The sequence below is a fragment of the Mesocricetus auratus genome, unplaced genomic scaffold (assembly GCF_017639785.1).
Source record: "Mesocricetus auratus isolate SY011 unplaced genomic scaffold, BCM_Maur_2.0 Super-Scaffold_100007, whole genome shotgun sequence".
Classification (NCBI taxonomy): domain Eukaryota; kingdom Metazoa; phylum Chordata; class Mammalia; order Rodentia; family Cricetidae; genus Mesocricetus; species Mesocricetus auratus.
In genome coordinates, this window is record NW_024429191.1 from 1,557,491 (window position 1) to 1,579,790 (window position 22,300).

At 44.2% G+C, this 22,300-nt stretch overlaps 1 protein-coding gene across 11 annotated transcripts in view; it reads right to left on the reverse strand.

The window, feature by feature from the left end:
* Clec16a (C-type lectin domain containing 16A) overlaps positions 1-22,300 on the reverse strand; it is a 228,509-nt gene that overhangs the window by 182,897 nt on the left and 23,312 nt on the right. For 9 of the 11 annotated variants that reach the window (XR_005878100.1, XM_040748096.1, XM_040748094.1 and 6 more), the window contains exons 5-10: positions 20,578-20,683; positions 19,291-19,296; positions 18,799-18,922; positions 15,489-15,663; positions 14,273-14,326; positions 10,983-11,096 (exon numbers count right to left, since the gene is read on the reverse strand). Coding sequence is in view for 10 of the 11 variants with exons in the window: in XM_040748096.1 (XP_040604030.1) it covers positions 10,983-11,096; positions 14,273-14,326; positions 15,489-15,663; positions 18,799-18,922; positions 19,291-19,296; positions 20,578-20,683 (579 nt within the window). In the remaining variant the exon portion in view is untranslated. The remainder of the gene's footprint in view (positions 1-10,982; positions 11,097-14,272; positions 14,327-15,488; positions 15,664-18,798; positions 18,923-19,290; positions 19,297-20,577; positions 20,684-22,300) is intronic. The other 2 variants (XM_040748092.1, XM_005084567.4) reach the window with 1 other exon arrangement.

Consider the following 22,300-nt stretch of genomic DNA (forward strand, 5'->3'; position numbering starts at 1 on the left):
TGTCTCCTGTACCAATTCGTTCAAGGGTACCACCCACTTTCTCTTCTAAGAGGTTCAGTGTGGCAGGATTTATGTTGAGGTCTTTGATCTATTTGGGCTTAAGTTTTGTGCATGGCGATAAACATGGATCGATCCGCATTCTTCTACATGCCAGTCTCCAATTATGCCAGCACCATTTGTTGAAGATGCTTTCTTTATTCCATTGTATATTTTTAGCTTCTTTGTCAAAGATCAGATGTTCGAACATGTGTGGGTTAATACCTGGATTTTCAATTCGATTCCATTGGTCTACCTGTCTATTTTTGTGCCAATACCAAGCTGTTTTCAGGACTATAGCTCTGTAATAGAGCTTGAGGTCAGGGATGGTGATGCCTCCGGACATTGCCTTGTTGAACAGGGTTGTTTTGGCTATCCTGGGTCTTTTGTTTTTCCATACAAAATTGATAATTGTTCTTTCAAGGTCTGTGAAGAATTGTGCTGGGATTTTAATGGGGATTGCATTGAATCTGTAGATTGCTTTTGGCAGGATTGCCATTTTTACTACATTGATCCTACCTATCCAAGAGCATGGGAGATCTTTCCATTTTCTGAGGGCTTCTTTAATTTCTTTCTTTAAAGATTCAAAGTTCTTACGATACAGGTCTTTCACTTGTTTGGTTAGCGTTACCCCAAGGTATTTTATGTTGTTTGTGGCAATTGTAAAGGGTGATGTTTCTCTGATTTCTCTTTCAGCCCTTTTATCATCTGTATATAGTAGGGCTACTGATTTTCTTGAGTTGATCTTGTAGCCTGCCACTTTGCTGAAGGTGTTAATCAGCTGTAAGAGTTCCCTGGTAGAGTTCTTTGGGTCATTGATGTAAACTATCATATCGTCTGCAAACAGTGAAAGTTTGACCTCTTCCTTCCCAATTTGTATCCCCTTGATCCCCCTTTGTTGTCGTATGGCAATAGCTAGAACTTCAAGTACCATGTTGAAAAGGTATGGAGAGAGTGGACAGCCTTGTTTTGTTCCTGATTTTAGAGGAATTGCGTTGAGTTTCTGTCCATTTAGTTTGATGTTGGCTGTTGGTTTACTGTATATAGCTTTTATTATGTTTAAGTATGTCCCTGTTATCCCAGATCTCTCCAAGACCTTTATCATGAAGGGGTGTTGGATTTTGTCAAAGGCTTTTTCAGCATCTAGTGAGATGATCATGTGGTTTTTGTTTTTCAGCTTGTTTATATGGTGGATTACGTTGATGGATTTTCGTATGTTGAACCATCCCTGCATCCCTGGGATGAAACCTACTTGATCATGGTGAATGATTGTTTTGATGTGTTCTTGGATCCGATTTGCCAGTATTTTATTGAGTATTTTTGCATCAATGTTCATGAGGGATATTGGTCTGAAGTTCTCTTTCTTAGTTGTATCTTTGTGTGGCTTGGGGATCAAGGTTATTGAAGCCCCATAGAAAGAGTTTGGCAAAGACCCTTCTGCTTCTATTGTGTGGAACACTTTGAGAAGAATTGGTATAAGCTGTTCTTTGAATTTGTGGTGGAATTCTGCACTGAGGCCATCTGGACCTGGACTTTTTTTGGTTGGGAGATTTTGATGACAGCTTCTATTTCCATAGGGGTTATAGGTCTATTTAAATTGCTTATCTGTTCTTGATTTAGTTTTGGCAAATGATAGCTGTCCAGGAAGTCATCCATTTCCTTTAAATTTTCGAATTTTGTGGAGTACAGGTTTTCAAAGTATGACCTAATGATTCTCTGGATTTCCTCAGAGTCTGTTGTTATGTCCCCCTTTTCATTTCTGATTTTGTTAATTTGCGTGTTCACTCTCTGCTGTTTGGTAAGTTTGGACAAAGGTTTGTCTATCTTGTTGATTTTCCCAAAGAACCAACTCTTTGTTGCATTGATTCTTTGTATTGTTTTCCTGGTTTCTACTTTTTGATTTCAGCCCTCAATTTGATTATTTCCTGGCGTCTACTCCTCCTGGGGGAGTTTGCTTCTTGTGTTCTAGAGCTTTTAGCTGTGATGTTAATTCTCTGGTATAACTGTTCTCCTGTTTCTTCATGTGAGCACTTAGTGCTATGAACTTCCCCCGTAGCACTGCTTTCAAAGTGTCCCATAGGTTTGGGTATGTTGTGTCTTCATTTTCATTGAATTCGAGGAAGTCTTTAATTTCTTTTTTTATTTCCTCTTTGACCCAGGGATGGTGCAACTGAGCATTATTCAATTTCCATGAGTTTGTAGGTTTTCTGCAATTTGTGTTGTTGTTGAATTCTAATTTTAAGGCATGGTGGTCTGATAAGATGCATGGAGTTATTCCAATTTTTTTGTAGCTGCTGAGGTTTGATATGTTGCCAAGTATGTGGTCGATTTTTGAGAAGGTTCCATGTGGTGGTGAGAAGAAGGTATATTCTTTTTTATGTGGATGAAATGTTCTATAGATATCTGCTAATCCCAGTTGGGTCATTACTTCTATTAGACCCTTTGCTTCTTTGTTGAGTTTCTGTCTGGTATTCCTGTCTAGTGGTGAGAGTGGTGTGTTGAAATCTCCCATTATAACTGTGTGGGGCTTTAGATGAGATTTAAGTTCTAATAATGTTTCTTTAACGAATGTGGATGCCTTTGTATTGGGGGCATAGATGTTCAGGATAGACACTTCATCTTGGTGGGTTTCACCTGTGATGAGTATGTAATGACCTCCTTCATCTCTTTTGATTGATTTTATTTTAAAGTCTAGTTTGCTAGATATTAGGATTGCTACCCCTGCTTGTTTCTTGGGTCCATTTGATTGAAAAATTTTTTCCCAACCTTTAATTCTCAGGTAATGTCTGTCTTTGAGGGCGAGGTGTGTTTCTTGTATGCAGCAGAAGGAAGGGTTCTGTCTTCGAATCCATTCTGCTAGTCTGTGTCTTTTTATGGGTGAGTTAAGGCCATTAATATTGAGGGATATTAATGACCATTGATTGCTCATCCTTCTTCGATTTGCGATGGTTGTTGTTGGTGGAATTATGTGTGGAATTTCACCCCTTTGTTCTTTTGGCTGTTGGTAGAGAGGGATTCTCTAATGCTTATGTTTTTCTGGTTGTAGTTAGCTTCCTTGGGTTGGAGTTTTCCTTCCAAAATTTTCTGTAGGGCTGGGTTAGTGGACACATATTGCTTGAATCTAGTTTTGTCATGGAATATCTTGTTTTCTCCGTCTATAGTGATTGAGAGCTTTGTCGGGTATAGTAGTCTGGGCTGGCATCCATTGTCTCTTAGTGTAGGTAGAATATCTATCCAGGACCTTCTGGCTTTCAGAGTTTCCATGGAGAAATCAGGTGTAATTCTGATAGGTCTGCCTTTATATGTTACTTCACCTTTTTCCTTAGCTGCTCTTAATATTCTTTCTTTATTCTGTATGTTTGGGGTCTTGATTATTATGTGGCGAGGGATTTTTTTTTTGTGGTCCACTCTATTTGGTGTTCTGTAGGCTTCTTGTACCTTCATTGGCATGTCTTTCTTAAGGTTGGGAAAGTTTTCTTCTATGATTTTGTTGAATATGCCTTCTGCCCCTTTGAGGTGGATTTCTTCTCCTTCTTCTATACCTATTATTCTTAGGTTTGGTCTTTTCATGGTGTCCCACATTTCCTGGATGTTTTGTGTTAAGGATTTGTTGGATTTAAGGTTTTCTTTGGTTGATAAATCCATTTCTCCTAGTGTATCTTCAACACTTGAGATTCTCTCTTCCATCTCTTCTATTCTGTTGGTAATGCTTGTATTGGTAGTGCCTGACTGTTTGTCCAGCTTTTCTATTTTCTGCCTTTCTTCAGATTGTGTTTTTTTTAATGTCTCTATTTCAGTTTTCAACCCTTGCAGTGTTTGCATTGCTTCTTGCAATTTTCTGTTTATCTGTTCATCCGTTTGTTGCCTTTTATGAATTTTTTGGTTTGTTCTTTCTTCCATTTCTTGCATTTTTTGGTTTGCTTTTTGTTCCATGCTTTGTTTCTTCTTCCATTTCCTGCCTTTTTTGGTTTGTTTCTTCTTCCATTTTTTTTCATTTTTTGCTTTGTTTTTTCTACCATTTCTTGCATTTTTTGCTTTGTTTCTTCTTCCATTTCCTGCCTTTTTTGGTATGTTTCTTCTTCCAATTCTTGCATTTTTTGCTTTGTTTTTTCTTCCATTTCTTGCATTTTTTGCTTCATTTCTTCTTCCATTTCCTGCCTTTTTTGGTTTGTTTTTTCATCCAATTCTTGCATTTTTTTGGTTTGTTTTTTCTTCCATTTCTTGCATTTTTTGGTTTGTTTTTTCTTCCATTTCTTTGAGGGATTTTCCAATATCCTCTTTTAGGGCCTCTATCATTTTCATGAAAGTGCTTTTAAGGTCGTTCTCTTCTGCTTCGTTCGCATTGGAATGTTGGGGTCTTGCTGGTGTGGAGTCTCTAGAATCTGGCGGTGTCATATTTGTTTTTCTGTTGCTGACTGTGTTTTTGTATTGTCTCTTTCCCATCTCTTCTTCTAGTGGGTGCAGAAAGAGCCCCTTACTGGTCTGGGGACCAGAGTTCCCTTTTGGTGGGTGCTAGCAAGTCCAATAATCTGGTGGTTCTTCTATTCCTTGTCCAAATGCTGGTCCGTGGGTGGAGAAGAAGAACGGGAATCTGGGGCGCTTAGCCTCCTACCTGGTCCCCTGGATCCTATGCTGGGTCCTGTTGTACCTGATCCCAATGGAACAGCTGCTCCCCTGGTCTCCTTGGCTCCTCTGGTTTCCTGGTCCCGTTGGTGGGAGAGAAGATCTGGAGTCTGGGGTGCTTGGCTCCCGCCGGGATTGGGAGCTCTGTGCAGTTCCCAGGCGATCTGCAGGCACTGGAACACAGGCCGGGAAGCCGGCCTGTTTACCTGATGCTGCAGGAGGGATAGCTACTTCCCTGTACTCCCAGCCTCCTCTCGTTTCCTGGTCCCGATGGTGGGAGAGAAGATCTGGAGTCTGGGGTGCTTGGCTCCCGCCGGGATTGGGAGCTCTGTGCAGTTCCCAGGCGATCTGCAGGCACTGGAACACAGGCCAGGAAGCCGGCCTGTTTACCTGATGCTGCAGGAGGGATAGCTACTTCCCTGGACTCCCAGGCTCCTCTCGTTTCCTGGTCTCGATGGTGGGAGAGAAGATCTGGAGTCTGGGCTGCTTGGCTCCCGCCGGGATTGGGAGCTCTGTGCAGTTCTCAGGCGATCTGCAGGCACTGGAACACAGGCCGGGAAGCCGGCCTGTTTACCTGATGCTGCAGGAGGAACAGCTGCTTCCCTGGTCTGTGACACTCTAAGCCAGCAAGCACATGACCCAGAGAAACCAAGCTCCTGTGGTTTCAGATGCTGGCCCTCCACACCTTATCTTGGTGGTGTTTTCTACAGAAAGCCTAGCTACTAGGAATATCAGGTGCCACAATAAGAAGTGTAGCAAGATATAGGTGTACATGCACCCTTGGATCCCCAAGGAATCATTTGGGTACCATCCCAACTGGCTTACCTGATACTTACAGAGATAGTCCAAGAGATACTTTGGAGGGGAAAACCTATTCTATCTTTTAACTCATATTCTGAACTTCTAGTTAGCCAGTCCTGGCACATACATTAGTGGTCAAATATTTGTGCCATCTAGAGGTGAAACCTGGTGGTTATGTTGGAGAGCTCAGAGGGCTTAGTTCACTGTCACCAATGGCAATGTTTAGTATTGGCAGCCTCTTTTACTGTTGTCACTGTTGATGCTTCTCCCCTTCGTGCCTTTGCCTGTTTCTGAAGTGCTCCCCCAGGAACCTGCTGAATATGCTTCAGTTTGGACAACAGTGTGCCACCCCATGGAGGTAGGCCCCACAGCCCCATCTACCATTCCCATACTAATTGGTGCTAGAGTTAAGAACAAACACTACTCGCAGCAAGAAATCCTCACTACAAAGCCATGCTGTTATTCTAGTTGCACACGCAGTAAGACTGAAGCCTGGAGATGCAGACTAACTCAAACCACGACACCTAGGACTTGAGGCACTACTGCTGCTTTGTTTCAGAGCACTTGGGTACCTCTGTAGGTAGGATACATAAGAAACAGCTCACTATGAAGCTCTTCCAAACCTCACACAGTAGACTCAAAAGTGACTCCCTGCTCTGAGAGTCTTCACAATAAAGTCACAAGAACCCGTGTGACTTTCCTCCCACACTGAGTACCCTTGACTATCTAGCAAACCATATGACAGCACAGGTCTCTGTGCTCACAAGGGTGGGAAGACAGTGAGGTCATGAGATGCATGCAGAAGGGAAGCAAAGACTAAGCAAGCTGTACCACTGGAAAAGATGGAAAAAAACATTTTTCTTAAAAATACTCTGCAGGGCAAGGTGGCACACACATGTAATTCCAGCACTCATGAAGTTAAATTAGAAAGATGATGAACCCAAGACCAACCAACCTGTGCTACACAGCCTGGACTATATAGTGACACTCTGGATGAAGCACACTCCCAATTTTAATCCATATTCACTTTGCAAACATTAGAAGAGGCTAGCTTCTTGGGCATGTACAGTGGTTTGAATGAGAATGGCCCCCACAGGCTCATATATTTGAATATTTAGTTCCCAGTTGGGGAATGATTTAGGAAGGATTATGAGGTGTGGCCTTACTGGGGAAGCTATGTCACTGCAGGGTGGGCTTTGGGTTTCAAAGCCCACACCAGGCCCAGTCTCATTCTCTCTGCCTCCAACTTGCAGATAAAATATAAACTCTCAGCTCCTGCTCCAGTGCTATGTCTGTCTGCCTGCCGCTTTGCTCCCTGCCATGAGGTTCATGGACCAACCATGTGAAACTGTAGGCAAGTCTCCAAGTAAATGCTTTCTTTTACGAGTTGCCTTGGTCATGCTGTCTCTTGATAACAACGTAAAAGTAACTTAAGACAGCATGTATCCTCTGAGAAGAACCTCATGCTCTGCATCAGAATCCCAGAGAGATCTGGTCCTCAGCAGGAGCCATATGATGGTGATGCACAGGAATGCCAATTAGACATTCAGATGCCTCTGCTGATGTGTGTTAAATTTAACCCTAAATTATAGCCCTTCAGAATAATTCTGTCTCCCCTCTATTTCTCTCCAATTTTGGTTTGGGTTTGTGAGAGGTCTGCTGGTAAAAATGAAGCAATACCAGTAACTTATCTACAAATTACAGGAAGGAAAAAGTAGGGTAAAAAAGACCAAGAAACTTAAAACAAGTTTGATCAACCACATCCGAGTCAGGCAGGAAACAATAGGAGACTGTTCTCATTCACAGGGAAGGAGGGCCACTAGCACAGGACTGTGATAAACAAGTCATAGATGATGGTCATCTTGACAGCTGTTCCAGGATTTCCAAATGCAAGCATCAGAAGGTGGGGCTTTGATCTCACCCCCACTGAGAAGCCAGCCTCTCATGTACCAGCTCCTTCAGTTCAGCCACTCATACAACTAGTGGGTGTGCCTCTAACGGTGGAGGCTTGACCTCTGCCCTAAGAGGATGCCATGGAGATCCATCTAACAGAGGGTTCATCTGAGAGGTGTCCAGTAACCATCTGCTCTGTGCTTTTGCTTAAGCTGCAAACCAGGGCCTGTCTGCCATATCCTGCTTGTGGTCAGATACTGTAGTTCTGAAGGTATCACTGTGGGATAAAAACAGGGACAATCTTTCTCTGTATTATTTCTTACAGCTACATGCAAATCTACAATTACCTCAACAAAAAGTGTCCTCTAGCAATCCGAACACTAGCAGATGAATGAATAAAGAAAATGGGTTTAATAAATGATTAATGAATGCTTAGTGATAATGGGTCATTTATATCATCTCTTTTAAAGTTCAAGGAACATCAAAGAGAAGGCAGGAAAAATGCAAGAGCTAGAGGATGGAGTGGTGTATACAGAAAACTGTGTCCCAAACATGATGTGGTCACTGCACTCATGAGCTCATAACTACTGTGATGACTTGCATAAGAAAGACCTGACCCACCAATGTCATGGAGTCTCACAAGGCCCTACCCTTCCCTGATGACATATAGGCAGTTAATAGTAGCTTGGAGGAGAGGCTCCAGCTCCGAAGGTCCCTGTCCTCTATGAGAACTTATTGGCAATAATGTTCTGGGAAAGGGAGAAATCTCTTCAGTGGTATGGCCACTGGTAAGGGGCCTGTGCTTCTGTACGCAGTTCTACTGAAACTCCCTGGTCATTAGGGAAAATAAAAAAGGAAATGAAAGCAGAAGGGGAGCTACTAGGAAAAGGAAGTAGATCATGTGGAGCTATATGGGGACAAGAAAGTATAATAGGGGTTAAATATGATAAAATATTTTATATGCATGTATGAAAATGTCATAGTGAAATCTAATATGTATAATCAATATATGCCAATAAGAAATGCAAAATTAAAAAAGAAAATGGGTGTATGTATGTATGTATGTATGTATGTATGTATGTATGTATGTATTACTCAGCCTTTAAAATCTAAGTAAATTTGGCAACATATAGCAAAATGGATGAGCCTTGAGGACACCATTCTACATGTAGTGAATGAAATGGGTATAGAAAAGAAATACTGCATGATTCCACTTCTTTATGAAGAACCTAAAATCATCAAACTCATAGAAGCAGAGGTGGGATGGGATCTGCAGGAAGAGGGATGGGGGGAGGATTCAAGAGGAATCAAGTTTTGGTTCTGCAGGTAACTCCAGAACACATGGAGAGTACACTGGCCCGCAAGATGAGTGAGTTCTAGAGATCTGTGAGGCATTGGCTTGTTGGCAACAATAATACATCATGCACTTAAAAGCTTGGTAAGGGGCTGGGAGATGGCCCAGACAGTTAAGTGCTTGCCACGCAAACACCAGGACTTAAACTAAGTCCCATCACCACATTAGAAACAGGCATCCTGGTGTGTATCTATACTCCCAGACCCGTGAGGCAGACAAAGACCGTTTCTGGGAGCCCATCACCCACCAAACCAGCTGAATCAGTAAACTCTAGGTTCAGTGAGAGATTTGTCTCAAAGAAAATAACAAAGTAGAAAGCAATGGAGGAAGACATATGACATCATCCTCTGACCACACACAGACACATAGGTTTAAGAGGGTGAAACTCATGTAAATTGATCTTGCCATAAAGTAAAATAACCTGTGAAAAACAGCACCCCAAGAACTCTGGGTTCATCTCCTGCAACCCCCAGTCTAACTTCAGCACTGCTGAGGGAAGACTTTCTGGGAAGAGCCTAGGCAGCTATACTAGGGCTTAGAAATAGTGTAACACACAAGATTCCAAAAGGACCTAAGACATTAGGTTATTAATACAAATGGAGTGTCAATTCATAGCAGGTAGGGTAGGAACAAGAAAAAATAAACAACAAACATGTCTCTTGAGGGCAGCCTCTGAGGTGGTCCCTGCAGATATGTGCATAACGAGGACCAGACTGTCTGACCACTCACTAGTCTCCGGGACTGTAAACCTCAATTCTGGTAACACATAAGACTTTCCTTTGACCACTCCAAGAATAAACCAAGGGGCCCGAGAATCAGGCTGCAATCTGCTGGGCATTTGTCGAGCATGTGAGATCTATTTTCTCTCTGTCCTTACTGACAGCCCCTGAAACCCGGCTCACTTCCCAACTTCTAAGTGGAATGAAACAACTTGCTCAAGGTCATCCAGCTAGCAGGAGGCTAGACAGATGGCTGGGGCTCTGCTTCTTGTGCTGCTGCATTGTTTCTACGTTACTGCATCCATTCAACAAAACCTACTTAAGAAGTTATAGAAAGGTCTGGAAAGATGGCTCAGCTATTAAGAACACTTGATAACTCTTGCAGAGGACCAGTGTTCAGGTCCCAGCACCCATGATGGGTTGCTTACAACCACCTGTAACTCCAGCTCCATGGGATCCAACGCCCTCTTTTGGCCTCCACAGGCATCTGCACACACATGTGCACACATAAAAGTCTTCCATCTACAGGATCACATTTCACTCATACATGCAAGTGAATAACACAGGTTCTACTATGTCCCACATATTCATGTGGGCCTCCTGCTAGAGTACCAGTAGTGGAGATAAGACCTCATGAAACAGTCCTGGTACAAGATGCTTTCTGCTTCTCTCAGACGCCTGTGGGAACTCACTTCACAGCCTACACAACTGCAGACATGATAGCAGCCACAAGGAATTCAACAGGATGAGACCTCTGAGTAGGCATGTGTGAGGCCCTTTCCAGCACTGGGTGTGGTAAGGACACAGGTGGGTTGGGAGAGAAAGAACAAGTTGGGATAGTTAAAGGTAGCATGAGGCTAGACACCTGAGCAGAGTAGTAGGAGGGATGACATCAAAGCACTGGGATAAGCAAGAAACAGTCCAGGAAGTCAGTCCTGGCCCCTGGTATTTCCCTTCCTTAGTGCACAAAGCACGCTAAGCACCACAAAACCTAACATGGCTAGACATGCTTGGTCCATAGAGTCTAGTAATTACCTAGAAGTCAAGAACTTCCACTTCTCTGGAAACAAGATGACTTGAAGATATGGCATCCATATCCCCCAGAATGACTTCAAGCTGGGTGAGACGGCAGCTGTGCAAAAGGAAAAGCTGTCCAGATTGCTGCGTTGGCATGCCCTACTGTTCTCACACTGGACCTGCATCATTCACAGATGGTTACTACCCAACCTCTGTGGATATATGATCTTAGATAGGTTATTTTCTCAACTCTGATTCTGTCCCAGAAATAGTGCCTTGTACACATAACATCTAAGGACCATGAGTCATACAATCCATTCAGCAACACCCAACTGATCAAATCCACGGCTGATGCTGAACTTAAGATTTCCCTAGGTGCACATCTAAAGACTCTGACTAGATTCCCTGTATCTCAGACCACCTTACACATCATCACTTATGTAGAATAAAAATACTGTTTTCTTATGTCAGAGAAATATGAGTTAACAAAACAAGAACTGCTTCTTATCAAAGTGTAGACATAGCCCAGAGTGACTTACAGAACTTCTGGGAACATCCTGCGCAGGCTTTGTGTATGTCTCAGATAGATCACCATTCAGAATGACTTCAGCCAGAGAGTTCACCAGTGGGGCATGATGTATAATGAGGAAGACCTGGGGAAAGGGGGAAGATGGGATATGTAATGAGGAGCTTAGCCCTCCACTCTACTCCTTCCTGATCTAAAATACCGAGACTGAGGATGGGTCCCATCAAGGAGAAAGCAGCCCCTCAACTTCGGAGGGCTTCTACCACCCCCCCACCCTCCAACTCCCATCCCCGCACTGTCTGTGTTGGTCAGCTGTTCTTTCTTGGGAGTGCATCAACACTATTACTGCTCAACTGCAGCACTGTGCGGCTAGCCTGACCAGTACGCTCCTTCCTTTCTGTGGTATGTTAGTGCCAAGTTCTAGCATAAGAGCAGTAAAGGATTGGTAAAGGGCAGTGATTCTGAGAGTCCAACACTGGAATTATCCCAAACCCTAGTAAGAGTTTCAGTATGCTGGGTCACAGCAATGTTGTAGGTGAAAGCCACAGAAAACAGAGGAAAGTCCAGTCAGGCTGGGATGTAAAGCAGAAAGCTCTGGCTCTGGTTGTCACCACCTTGCTGCCTCATGCTCAGAAGAGTGGTTTTAGGAATCAGGGTGTTCAAAACTGACCTGTCAAGTTGGCATAGACACATTCGCTTGATGTGGGATGTCTTTCTGTATACTGTGAATGTGTTGCTTTTATTGGTTGATGAATAAAAATGTTTTGGCCAATGGCCAGGCAGAATAGAGCCAGGCAGGAAATCCAAACAGAGATACAGAGAGAAAGAAGGCAGAGTCACAGAGAGGTCATGTAACTGCCTAAGGATTGAGATGTCAGGGCATTGCAGGTATGCAAATTAGTAAAAATGGGTCAATTAAAAAAATGGATCAATTTAATTGTGAGAGCTAGTCAGTAATACGCTTGGGCCATTGACCAAGCAATTGTAATTAATATTAAGCCTTAGAGTGGTTATTTGGGAACTGGTAAACAGGACAAGAAACCTCCACTTACATTCACTACCTTGTTTTAAAATGTAGAAGTAGGCCAGTGAGATGGCTCAGCAAGCTGAACCACCACAGTAAGAGAGAACTGACTGTACAAAGTTGTCCTCTGACCTTCAGATGCACACCATGGCACATATGCTAACCCCTACGTCATGTACATACACACTAATAATACATTTTAAAAACGTAAGGCAATAGATGTAGTAGAACGTGTGATATATTCACCATATACAATGATCCCTGGCAGGTGTACAGGTCTTAGCAGATAGGTATCTATTTATGGACAGATCCCTGACTGTGGACAGATCCCTGTCTATGGATAGATTCTTGGTTATGGAAGGACTCCTGCCTGTGGATGATTCTCTGTGGGCAGATCTCTGCCTGTACACAGATCTCTATACACTGACCCTTTCCTGTGGACAAATATCTGCAGATAAATGGATCCTTGTAGGTGGACAGATGCTGCAGGTAGTTGCATGTAGTACTCATTTTCCTGGCTCTGAACCAGGAGCATGGTGGGAGGGATCCCCACAGGAGAGATGTAGAAATGTACCCAGGCCAGGCTATGTACACCATGTTCTTATGATGAGAGGCAGCTTAGTTTTAGGGGGTGGCATCACTTGTACTAAATTACTGCCACCGATGTGCGTTTTCAAGGTAGCTATGCTAACAATATTTGTAAGTATGCATCAATTTTACAGGGATATAGATGCTTTAAGGACACAGCATTTAAACTGGATTTTTTTTTGTTTTCACACCTTTAGGTCACATAATAAGCTAATTCATTCATTCATTCTCTCTCTCCCCCACCCCTCTGGAACTTGGGCTGGCTATAAATTCACAAGATCTGCCTGTACCTTGAGTACTGGAATTAAAGACATGAACCATCACACCCAACTAAGGCTTAAGACTTTTACCTTAACTTTTGTTTTACATTTAGTTTTATGTGTATGTGTGTGGCCACGTGAGCACCATGGCATGTGGTATGTGGACATGAGAACAGATAAGAGGGAGGGGGTGCTCTTATTCTACCATGTAGATTCCCAGTATCAACTTGGGTCATCAGACTTGTCCTCAAACACTTTACCTACTCAGTCATTTCATCAGCCCAAGATTTGGGGTTTAGACGAGATCTTTTTAAGGTCTATGAATTCTAAGGAACAATGAGTTAAAGTTGTGTCTTCAGCGGTACTGAAAGAAACAATGAGTGGCCTGGGTCACCAGTCCTTCTCTAAGACAATAAAAGATGATTCTCAGAGAAAAAGCTCAAGGAGCAGCCACAGGAGCTGGTGACCATACTCCTCAGAGGAAAACATGCCTATGGGATGCTCCAACAGCTGAGGAGTCCTGAGAATGAGTTTTTTGGTTGGCCTCCTGGAGCTGAGCAACTGACCTGTTTGGGCCTTGCCAGACTCCCTGAATTTCCAACAGGAGATGCTGGCGGGTTTGCAATGAGTCAGCACAGAGGTCTGCCAGGAGACGCTGTCCTGTGCTGAGCTTGGTGGCACAGAGCGGGCTGAGACGCAGCAGGCCTCGGGCAGAGTACTGAGCAAATAAAGCCTCCAGAACAAGGCTCCAGGGCAAAAGCAGTGGTCAGGCTCTGTCTGGATCCAATCAGTCTCCCCACTGTGGGAAGATGGTAGGTGGATCTCTTCTCAGGACAGCAGGAGCCAGCATTACCCCAAACTTGAAACAGTAGGGGGTCCAAGTAGAAGGAAATCGCACTAAAGGGAATCGAGCCTGGTACCATGGCAGACACGGGAACAGAGCTCTAAGTAAACATCTGGCTACTTGACAGCCGGGTGAAGTGGCCCACGAATCTGGACTGCTAGTAATAAAAATAGTTCTGAAGTTATGTAACTGGGTCACCATGGAGTTTTTCCCCCTTCTTGTAAATATTACATAATTACAAAACGTGAAGGAAGAAACAGTTGTTTAAGGAGGGAGGCAGGCAAACTGTTTGGGACTCAAATCTTAGGTGATGGCTGCTCTGAGGTCCCTTCAGGTGATCTGGAACTAGAACCAGTTGTTTGGGAAGCCTCATCTAGAAATCGATAGCATGGATGCCAGGCATCATTTCCCTTTACCTTCCATCTTCTACAATGAGGCTGAGTCCTACTCGGTGTAAGGAAAGCAGAACACTCTTTCTCTGTGTTAGAACTTTACTTCAAGACAGGGGCCACAGAGCTAGATAAGTACCCTGGATACACCACAGGATCCCTTATGTGTATGAGACACTGAAGACAGAACAAACATACCTGGGAGAGGAGATAGAGGGACACTGGCAGGCTGATTTTGGGGCATTCTCCTCCCTAGTAAAAGACAGAGGAAAAAGAGGTGGTTCAGGTCACAAAAGGCAGACACAGAACACAGAAGACCACAAATCCTTCCTCAGTTCAAACAAGAAATGTGACTCTTCCCCACTGTGCTAATCAAAAGTCCATTCTAGGGTAGACAAGTACAGATTGAGCCCACTTCCAACAGAGGCGAGCCTTTCCCTCAAGAATCCTGCACCATAGCCCTGGCTTGGCTCCCAATGCAGGAGATTACTTCCAAAATTACAGAATGCTCATTCCCCAGATGGGCACTGAGAGCCCCAGCGGACATGCCCCAGACCTATTTCAGGAAGGGACCTTCACAACACAGGAAGGTAGGACTTGGGACCCTCTGGCCTCAAAAACAAATCAAAGATACAACATCTGCCCTCAGCTTCAAGATGCCCATGTCAGTTCAGTCCTGAGTGTGGAGAGATGGAGGGGTGTATCTTTAGGACTCTGGTTTTATGCCCTGTCCATGGAAAAAGGAAATGACTCCAATCCCAGGTCTCACTGATACTCTTAGAGCTGCTCCAGTGCAAGTCAAAGTTGTGACTTCCTTTTGCTATATTACTTATTGATTGGAAGAATGCCCATATTCTAGGTCCAAAAAGAAGGCACCATGCCTTTGCGACACATCTAATGAAGTCCTTGCAGGGAGACAGCTGGTGATTCTGCTCCTTATAAGGCGTCATGGCATCACCTAGAGATAGGTTACACATGCAGATTCCCTGTCCTAACCTAAGCTCACTGAACCAGAACCCCTGATGGCACATGGTATCTTAGGAAGTCCCCATCCCCATGGAGAATTCAGGGGACCTTTCCCTCAGCATGCTCCAGCACTTCCTCTGCATTTCACATGAAGGTTCTAGTGCTGCCTGGTGGTTGTCTGAGAATAAGCTCCGGTGAGCACCACGGAAAGCTAGGAGGACGGCAGTACCTCAGGGAAGGGCAAATAGGAGCACAGAGGCTGATTCTAGGGTCTCTTGCTTCCCTCTGATACCAGGGATCTTACATTTCTTGGTCACTTTCTCATCAAGTGGGCTCTTCGAGGCCTTTCCCGAGGGTGTGAAGCTTTGCTACTCCCTCCCCACAAAAGCTGCTCCACTTCAACTCCCAGAAGACACCTGCAGGAGGAGTGGGCCAGTGGAAGACTCACCTTGCCCGGGTTCTCCAGTGAGTACACATAGAGTGGCAGGAAGAGCCTGTTGAGCAGGTGGTCTGTGAGCACATCATTAAGGAACTCACAGTTGATGATTAGGATGTCATTGAGATAGTGCAGATGGTCCAGGTGCTCAGCAACCAGGTCACTTAGCTTCCCCCGATTCCTGTGCCTTCGAAAGAAATGTTCCTCTCAGCCCAGAGACCAAGGTTTGGGCCTTCAGATTAAACAGAAGATACATGTGGAGATACATTCACTCACACACCCACTGGGTAGTCAACTAGGTAAGCTATGGATACTGCCCCTGGTGGGAAGACAGACAAAAGAATAATATACAGGACCACTGAAAAACATTTTAGAACTCCTGGGCTCTCCCCCCCCCCCCCCGCCCATGGCCTTGGCATAGGCACCCCACAATTGCAGCTCCAAACAAGTGGGGGTAAGTTAAGCAAAGAAAAACAGTGAAGGCCTTGTAGGAAGCCATTGCACAAGAGTACTTACTGGCTAACATAGTAAGATTCCCCAGCTCCACAGATAAATAGTACTACGAGAGCCAGAAAGCCCACCAAGCCAAGTACTCCACAGGGAAGGAATTATAGAGAGAGTGGGCCTTACTCTGCAGCTCTGGCCATATGGCAGAGACACAGACAAAGATACACACTCCTCCTCAAGTCTACGCTGGTGGCTTCTGTGATCTTGCAGGAAACAACAACCATGCTGGTCATGTTTTCAGGGTGTAGTCAAAGGGAGAGAGTCAAAGCAGCTAGAAATAGACATTACTACCTCCAAAGCAGAAGGTGGACAAAGAGTAATCAGCTGGAAACAGGGGCATTGTGTTTGTATTGGCATTGCTAATACCTAAGTTACAGATGGCAATTTCAGAAGACAGGAGACTTGGGAGATAAAAGCCAAAAGAAAGAAAAGGTTCCAGTGGGGACACCACTAATGAACAGCCACTATTGACATTTGGGACTTACCACCTGACAACTTGGTTTACATGTTTTTCCCTCCCACTCCCAGTTGATCTAAAACTTGCTTAATATTCTTCTAGAAGTAACACATATAATGCAGGTAAGTTATAGCAGGCTCAGACTTGCTTTCACATAGTTCAGGATAGTTACTACATACTATAAATACCTTCACTAGATACCAGTAGGAAATACACATGGCAAAGCCAAAATATAATAATCTATGAACCACCCCACCAGAGACCCAGAACAGGCACACACAACCCTTTAAGATGCCATCAAAAACTGGCTTTTAACAAACCTCACTTTCTTTAGAACTTTACTGAAGTAATGTACATGTGTGGGCTTAATGGCATCAGGCAGATTTGACTCAGCAGCTCCCCAACCCAGAGAAGGAATTGTATGTATAATACCGGGGACTAATGGGTTAGGCACATGTTCTACCACTGAGATACATCCCTAGCCTTCTTTTTACTTTATTTTGAGACACAGTCTTACTAAGTTGTACAGACAGTGGTCTTGAACCCTCTATGTAGCCAAGACAGGCCTTGACTTTTGATCTTCCTGCTTAAGCCTCCCAAATATCTGGGATGACAGGCCTGAGCTACCAGGCCCAGCTGAGGAAACCTTAACCATTGGTTCTTTCTGCAGGTAGTCCCCTCCCAACCTTCTGTGAAATATGCACTGACTTGTACTCTGTATCTGAGCCTTTTTAGATGCTGCTCACTGAGCTCCATCACCACAGAACTCTGACTCCTTATTGTCTCCCTCAGTATTTGCTGAGTAACTAGAACTGACATTATCATAAGTGGTCATTGCAGATCAACACAAACTATGAGTTCATGTCCTTCCCTGAAGCACATTGCTCTTTCTGGAGGATAGTGCCTCGGTTATATCCGAGGCTGTGGTTCACATGGGTTCTCATTTTCCAGAAAGCTTCCTCAGCCCCACCATTTCTGTAGCCTTGCTTACTTCCCAATATTAGACTGCACATGCTGCCTGCCCCCCCTTGTTCAGGAAGATATCCTCTCTGGATCCCTCCAGTGTCCTGACCCCATCTAAGTATATTTTTACAAGCCTTTATTTGGGGCAGTGGTTCTCGGCTGAGGGTAAAGTAATGTCAGGAGGCATTTTTGGTTATCCTGACTTGGAGAGGTGCCTTTAGCCACTAATGCATAGAAGAGGCCATTGAGGCTACTAAACATTCTGCAAGGCAAAGATGGAACCACAGCAATGAAGTGCCCAGTTCCAACAGATAGTCAACAGTACCAAGACAGAAAAGCCCAATATGGAACGTCAAGTCATCACTCTGAGGACAGTCATCACCACCATCTTAAACTATTTCTTAAAGTTTTTCTTGAGACATGATTCACTTACAATAACATTCATTTCACATATATAATGGGTTTTAACATTTTTGTTTTTTTTTAAGATGCTAGAAATTGAACTCAAGGTCTCAACAAGTACTCTACAAGACCCGTGTATGTTCATCACATCTGATTTGAGAACACGTTGGATCTTATCTGCCAAAAGCCCTGTACTCATCAGTAGCGGCTTTCTGTCCCCACCGTCTCAGAAATGCCCCCTCTTCCTATGCCCCACCCCTAGGAAACCACAGTGTACTCTCTCTTTAGAGCTGTCCCTTCAGGGCACTGCAGTGAAATCACAGGCTGGGTCTGCTCCCTTCACTCAGGGCAATGTTTTTGAGGTTTATCCACATCATAGTGTGTGTCAGCACTTCAGACATTAATGGTTAAATACTATTCCACTGCATGGACAGACCACATTTTCACCATTTTGTGTCTGTTTGAAGGGAGAATAGAGTATATGTACATGTGTTTGTGTGTAGGTACACATGGCAGGCTTGGAAGTCAGCAGACAACCTCAGGAGTCATAGCTCAGGCACTGATACCTTTGGTGTAAGACAGGGTATCTCACTGGTCTGGAACTCACCGAGCTGGCGAGAAGGCTTCCAGGGATTTGCCTAACTTGGCCACTGTACCCAGCATTCCATGTGGGTCCTGGGGCTAGAACTTGGGTCCTCAAGTTTATGAGGCAAGTGCTTTAGCAAGTGAACCATCTGCCCAGCTCTACATTTTGGTGATTCACACATGCTCATCTGATCAGCTGCGTTGCAGCCCAGCTAGGGAGGTACTGTCCCCAGTCAGCACCCATCTAGAGGCATGTCCTCAACAGGTGAGCAGAACCCTTTGTAGTCTGAAGTCTCTAATTGGCTTATGCAGGGGCCTGGCTGCTCTCCTCTCCACTTTTCCTGGGTGGAAATAGAATGTTCCCTTCACCACCCTGGTTTCTGATGAGACCACTGGAGCATTACTTACTCCTCATCTGTCTGCACACAGTTGTCAAGTTCAATCACGTGACTCCCAATGAACCACACCAAATTGGAGAAGTATGGGACAGCAGTTTTGTCTCTGATGTAGTGCAGCATGGCCTGGTTATCCACTGAGAAGATTCACAGAAAAAGAAAAACAGTGAGCTACCAAAATAACTCAGGACAGTTTTATAAAACAAAACACCCAAACAAACCCAAACCACCATGAAAAAGCCTTGCTACCATCTGAGACTCTCTGTCTTTCCTGGAAATGCTTGGAAATGTTGATCTTATTCATCAAACAAAGCAGTGCTGGTGCTATTCTCTCAATTAACACACTCAATTGTTATTGTTATAATTGCAGGTAGCACTGGAGAGGCTACATATCAGCAATGGGCAAGACCTGACTACACTGAGAATGCAGCACTCTCAAAACAAGTCTCTGTGTTTACTTGTAAGGCAAATTCAGAAAGAGGAAAACCAGGGGTTAATAACTTACATGACACTGGAATAAGGAACAGGAATCGGCATTGGAGGAAAGGCAAAAACAGACAACAGTTAACAGGATTAGGAACTGGGAAGGTGAGACAGCAGCCCAGAGGGACAGAGCCTAGGCAGGAGGCATCTAAACCAAAAGACACAGTTAGAAGAGCAAGAGAAAACAGAGTGCATAGAGCAGTGGAATCAAGGTCGCAACTCAGAAGTTTGCCAGGTCAACAGCTTCACAGTGAATGAAGTCGGAAGGCTGGGAATGCAAACTGGGGAGTCAGATCAGCCTAGAAAGGACCAGTTGCTTTCCAGCCTTTTAACACTTCCCCATGGGAGTGTGAGCCCAGAACAGCCAAATACATACTCAAGTCAGAAATGCATAGTGTGCAAAAGCTCTAAATTTTTAAATATGTACTCTGTGTGTGTGTTTATATTTATATTTATTCTTGAGACAAGGCCTCTCTATGTAGGCCTGGCTATTCATGTTTTTTTTTTTCAAGTCCATCTGAGCCATCTAAAATGTGTCTAAGGGCTGGTGCAGGTCTATAGACCCTCAGTTTTTGACCTCTGGCTGGACCCTATTAGGCTCTGAGAAAGGCTCTTAAATTTAAAGTAATCCCAGGGCTGGGAGTCTCCCCTGGCCCCCAACTGGACATCTCAAGTAACACAAATCAAAGCCTTTGATGGCCAAATAATAGAGGCCCAGTTTCACTGTGGTTACTACAAAGAAACTAACCAGGCTTTAGGTATTGTCTTACAGGGGCAGTTCCAGTTCCAAAAGCCTGCAGCCAGTTTGTATGACAGCACAGACAGGGCTCCTGGAAAGGTTCCCTGTTGGAAACTGTATGGAACATTAAGAACATCCTGAGAGAAAGGAGGAATCTGTTAGCACTGGCTGAGAATACAATACTGCCCCCTGCTGCTTGTGATGTGAAATACTCTCATGCATAATTAAAGATGAAATATAAAACAAACAGCATAATATAGTATATTTTATAAGCAAAAACACAAAAATTGAAAGCAAAAAAAAATCCCAAGACAGTTTTGCTTCATCCAACTATCCCATGACCACTCCAAATCCTACACAGACTTCTCAGGATATCCTGTGTGACAGCAGTAGGAGGCCATATTAGAACATGCAGTACAAAGATGTCCATAAGGAACAGTGATGTGCCTGCAAGCCTACTATGAGACAAGCACTCATGGCTCACACTAGGCAACCTCTCCAGTAACTCAGGAACTGTGCTCTGGTGCATGGGAGCCAGCACTTGAGGCCTGAGTGCATGAGGAAACTTACCTTTGTAGACGTTCAAGGTGATGGTTCTCACAGCAATACGAACCATGCTCTCAGGATGATTGAAGAACTTGATAGCTTCTGTGTACAGGGCAAAGTCATTGGTGTGCTAAAACAGAAAATGGATCCAAAAGTTACAAATCCACAGGACAGGCATATCCCAAATCTTTTTGAAGTTTGTCAGACTGTAATAAAAGAAAACAATGATGTCACCATGAGGGAGGTGAGGAAGTCAGGGGAGAGAAAAGGTCCACAGAATGTCACATAGTTTCCTGATCTTATCTATCACCTTTAGCTGTGTGAGGAGAAATTTCCAAGCTCATTTTTTTCATCTATAAAACAGGGGTAACAGCACCTACTCTCTAGGCTCTAGGATGAGATGAGGTCATTTCTGGTCTAGTGCTCAGCCTAGCACTTGATAACTCAGAGCACAGAAGACAGTGTAGTGACGTCAGACCCTACTCAAGTAGACTAAGTTGGACTAAGTTCAGCAACTTTTGGCTGCTCTACCGTTCTCCATTATCAGGGAGGCAGAATTTCTCAGGAGTCTCTTGCTGTTAAAATGGAATGAAGAGAACCAATGAAATTGTTCAAAGAAAGATATCTACTGCCTTAGCCTGAGTAGACAAAGCAGAAGCAGCCTGCAGTGTACTTTGCTGCCCTCCTGTGACCAATGTTTCAACATAGTTCAGGGACCCAGCTTAGGAGTGGCTCAGGGGAGACATGGTGGTGGAGATCCTCTAGGTCAGTCCTTCCTGGAATGGAGCTGGAAGTTCAAAGCAACAACTGTCTTATAGGGACAATGCCACTTTTGAGGACTGACAATCAAGGATGAATCTAAAAGGAGGCAGCTACTGCCCTGGCTCAGGCTGAAAAGGAAGTGCACACGTATGTGCGCTTACACACACACACACACACACACACACACACACACACACTGGCCATCCCTCTGCTCTGGGTTCTCTTCCACTTGGAGAGTCTTTGTGAAAGCTGTTCCCTGGACACGCTTCCAAACACCTACTATATGCCAGAGACAGGACTCTATTGTGTTCATTCCTCAAGTGAATACATGTTTTATGGCTCCTGGCTAGTATTTCCTCCTGAGAGACTATTGAACCATGAAAATCGAGGTTTGGACTGTTGCCATAGCAATGAGGGTGCCCAAATTCAGAAAAAAATCTTGGGATTGTGATCTGACTTCAAAACAGGCTTTGCGCATGTGTGACAACCACTCAGGAGATACCTGCCACACAAACATGTAGCTGTGTGACAGTCAGCCTCCATGCACAGCCAGCATCAGTCAACCACCCCAACAGTAAAGCAGGTCCTCCAACCCCATCTAGACTTCAGGACATTAGCTCTTTGGACACTGTAAAATAGTCCTATTAAGCCAGTCCTAAAGTCCAGACACACTAACAAGAATATGATGCAATTCTGATCAGTGAGACATAGGGAGAAGTCTGGGGAGACTTTCTGAGGAAATGTTCCCAAAAGGGATACAGGAAAGGAAGTGATATTTGATACTCTGATGGTAGCATGTGACTATGTGATGTCAGGAGCTGCAGCAGCCACCCTGTGGCCATATGAGACCCAGTTTAACAGGTGCATGTTGCAGTTACTGAGCAGGAGGTTGGGAAAGCCTGGGTCCCCGGTACAGCGAGCTGGTATGAACAGGCCCAGCACAGTTTGTGTCTGTACTTTTAAGTATTCTCAAGCTCCTTTGAGC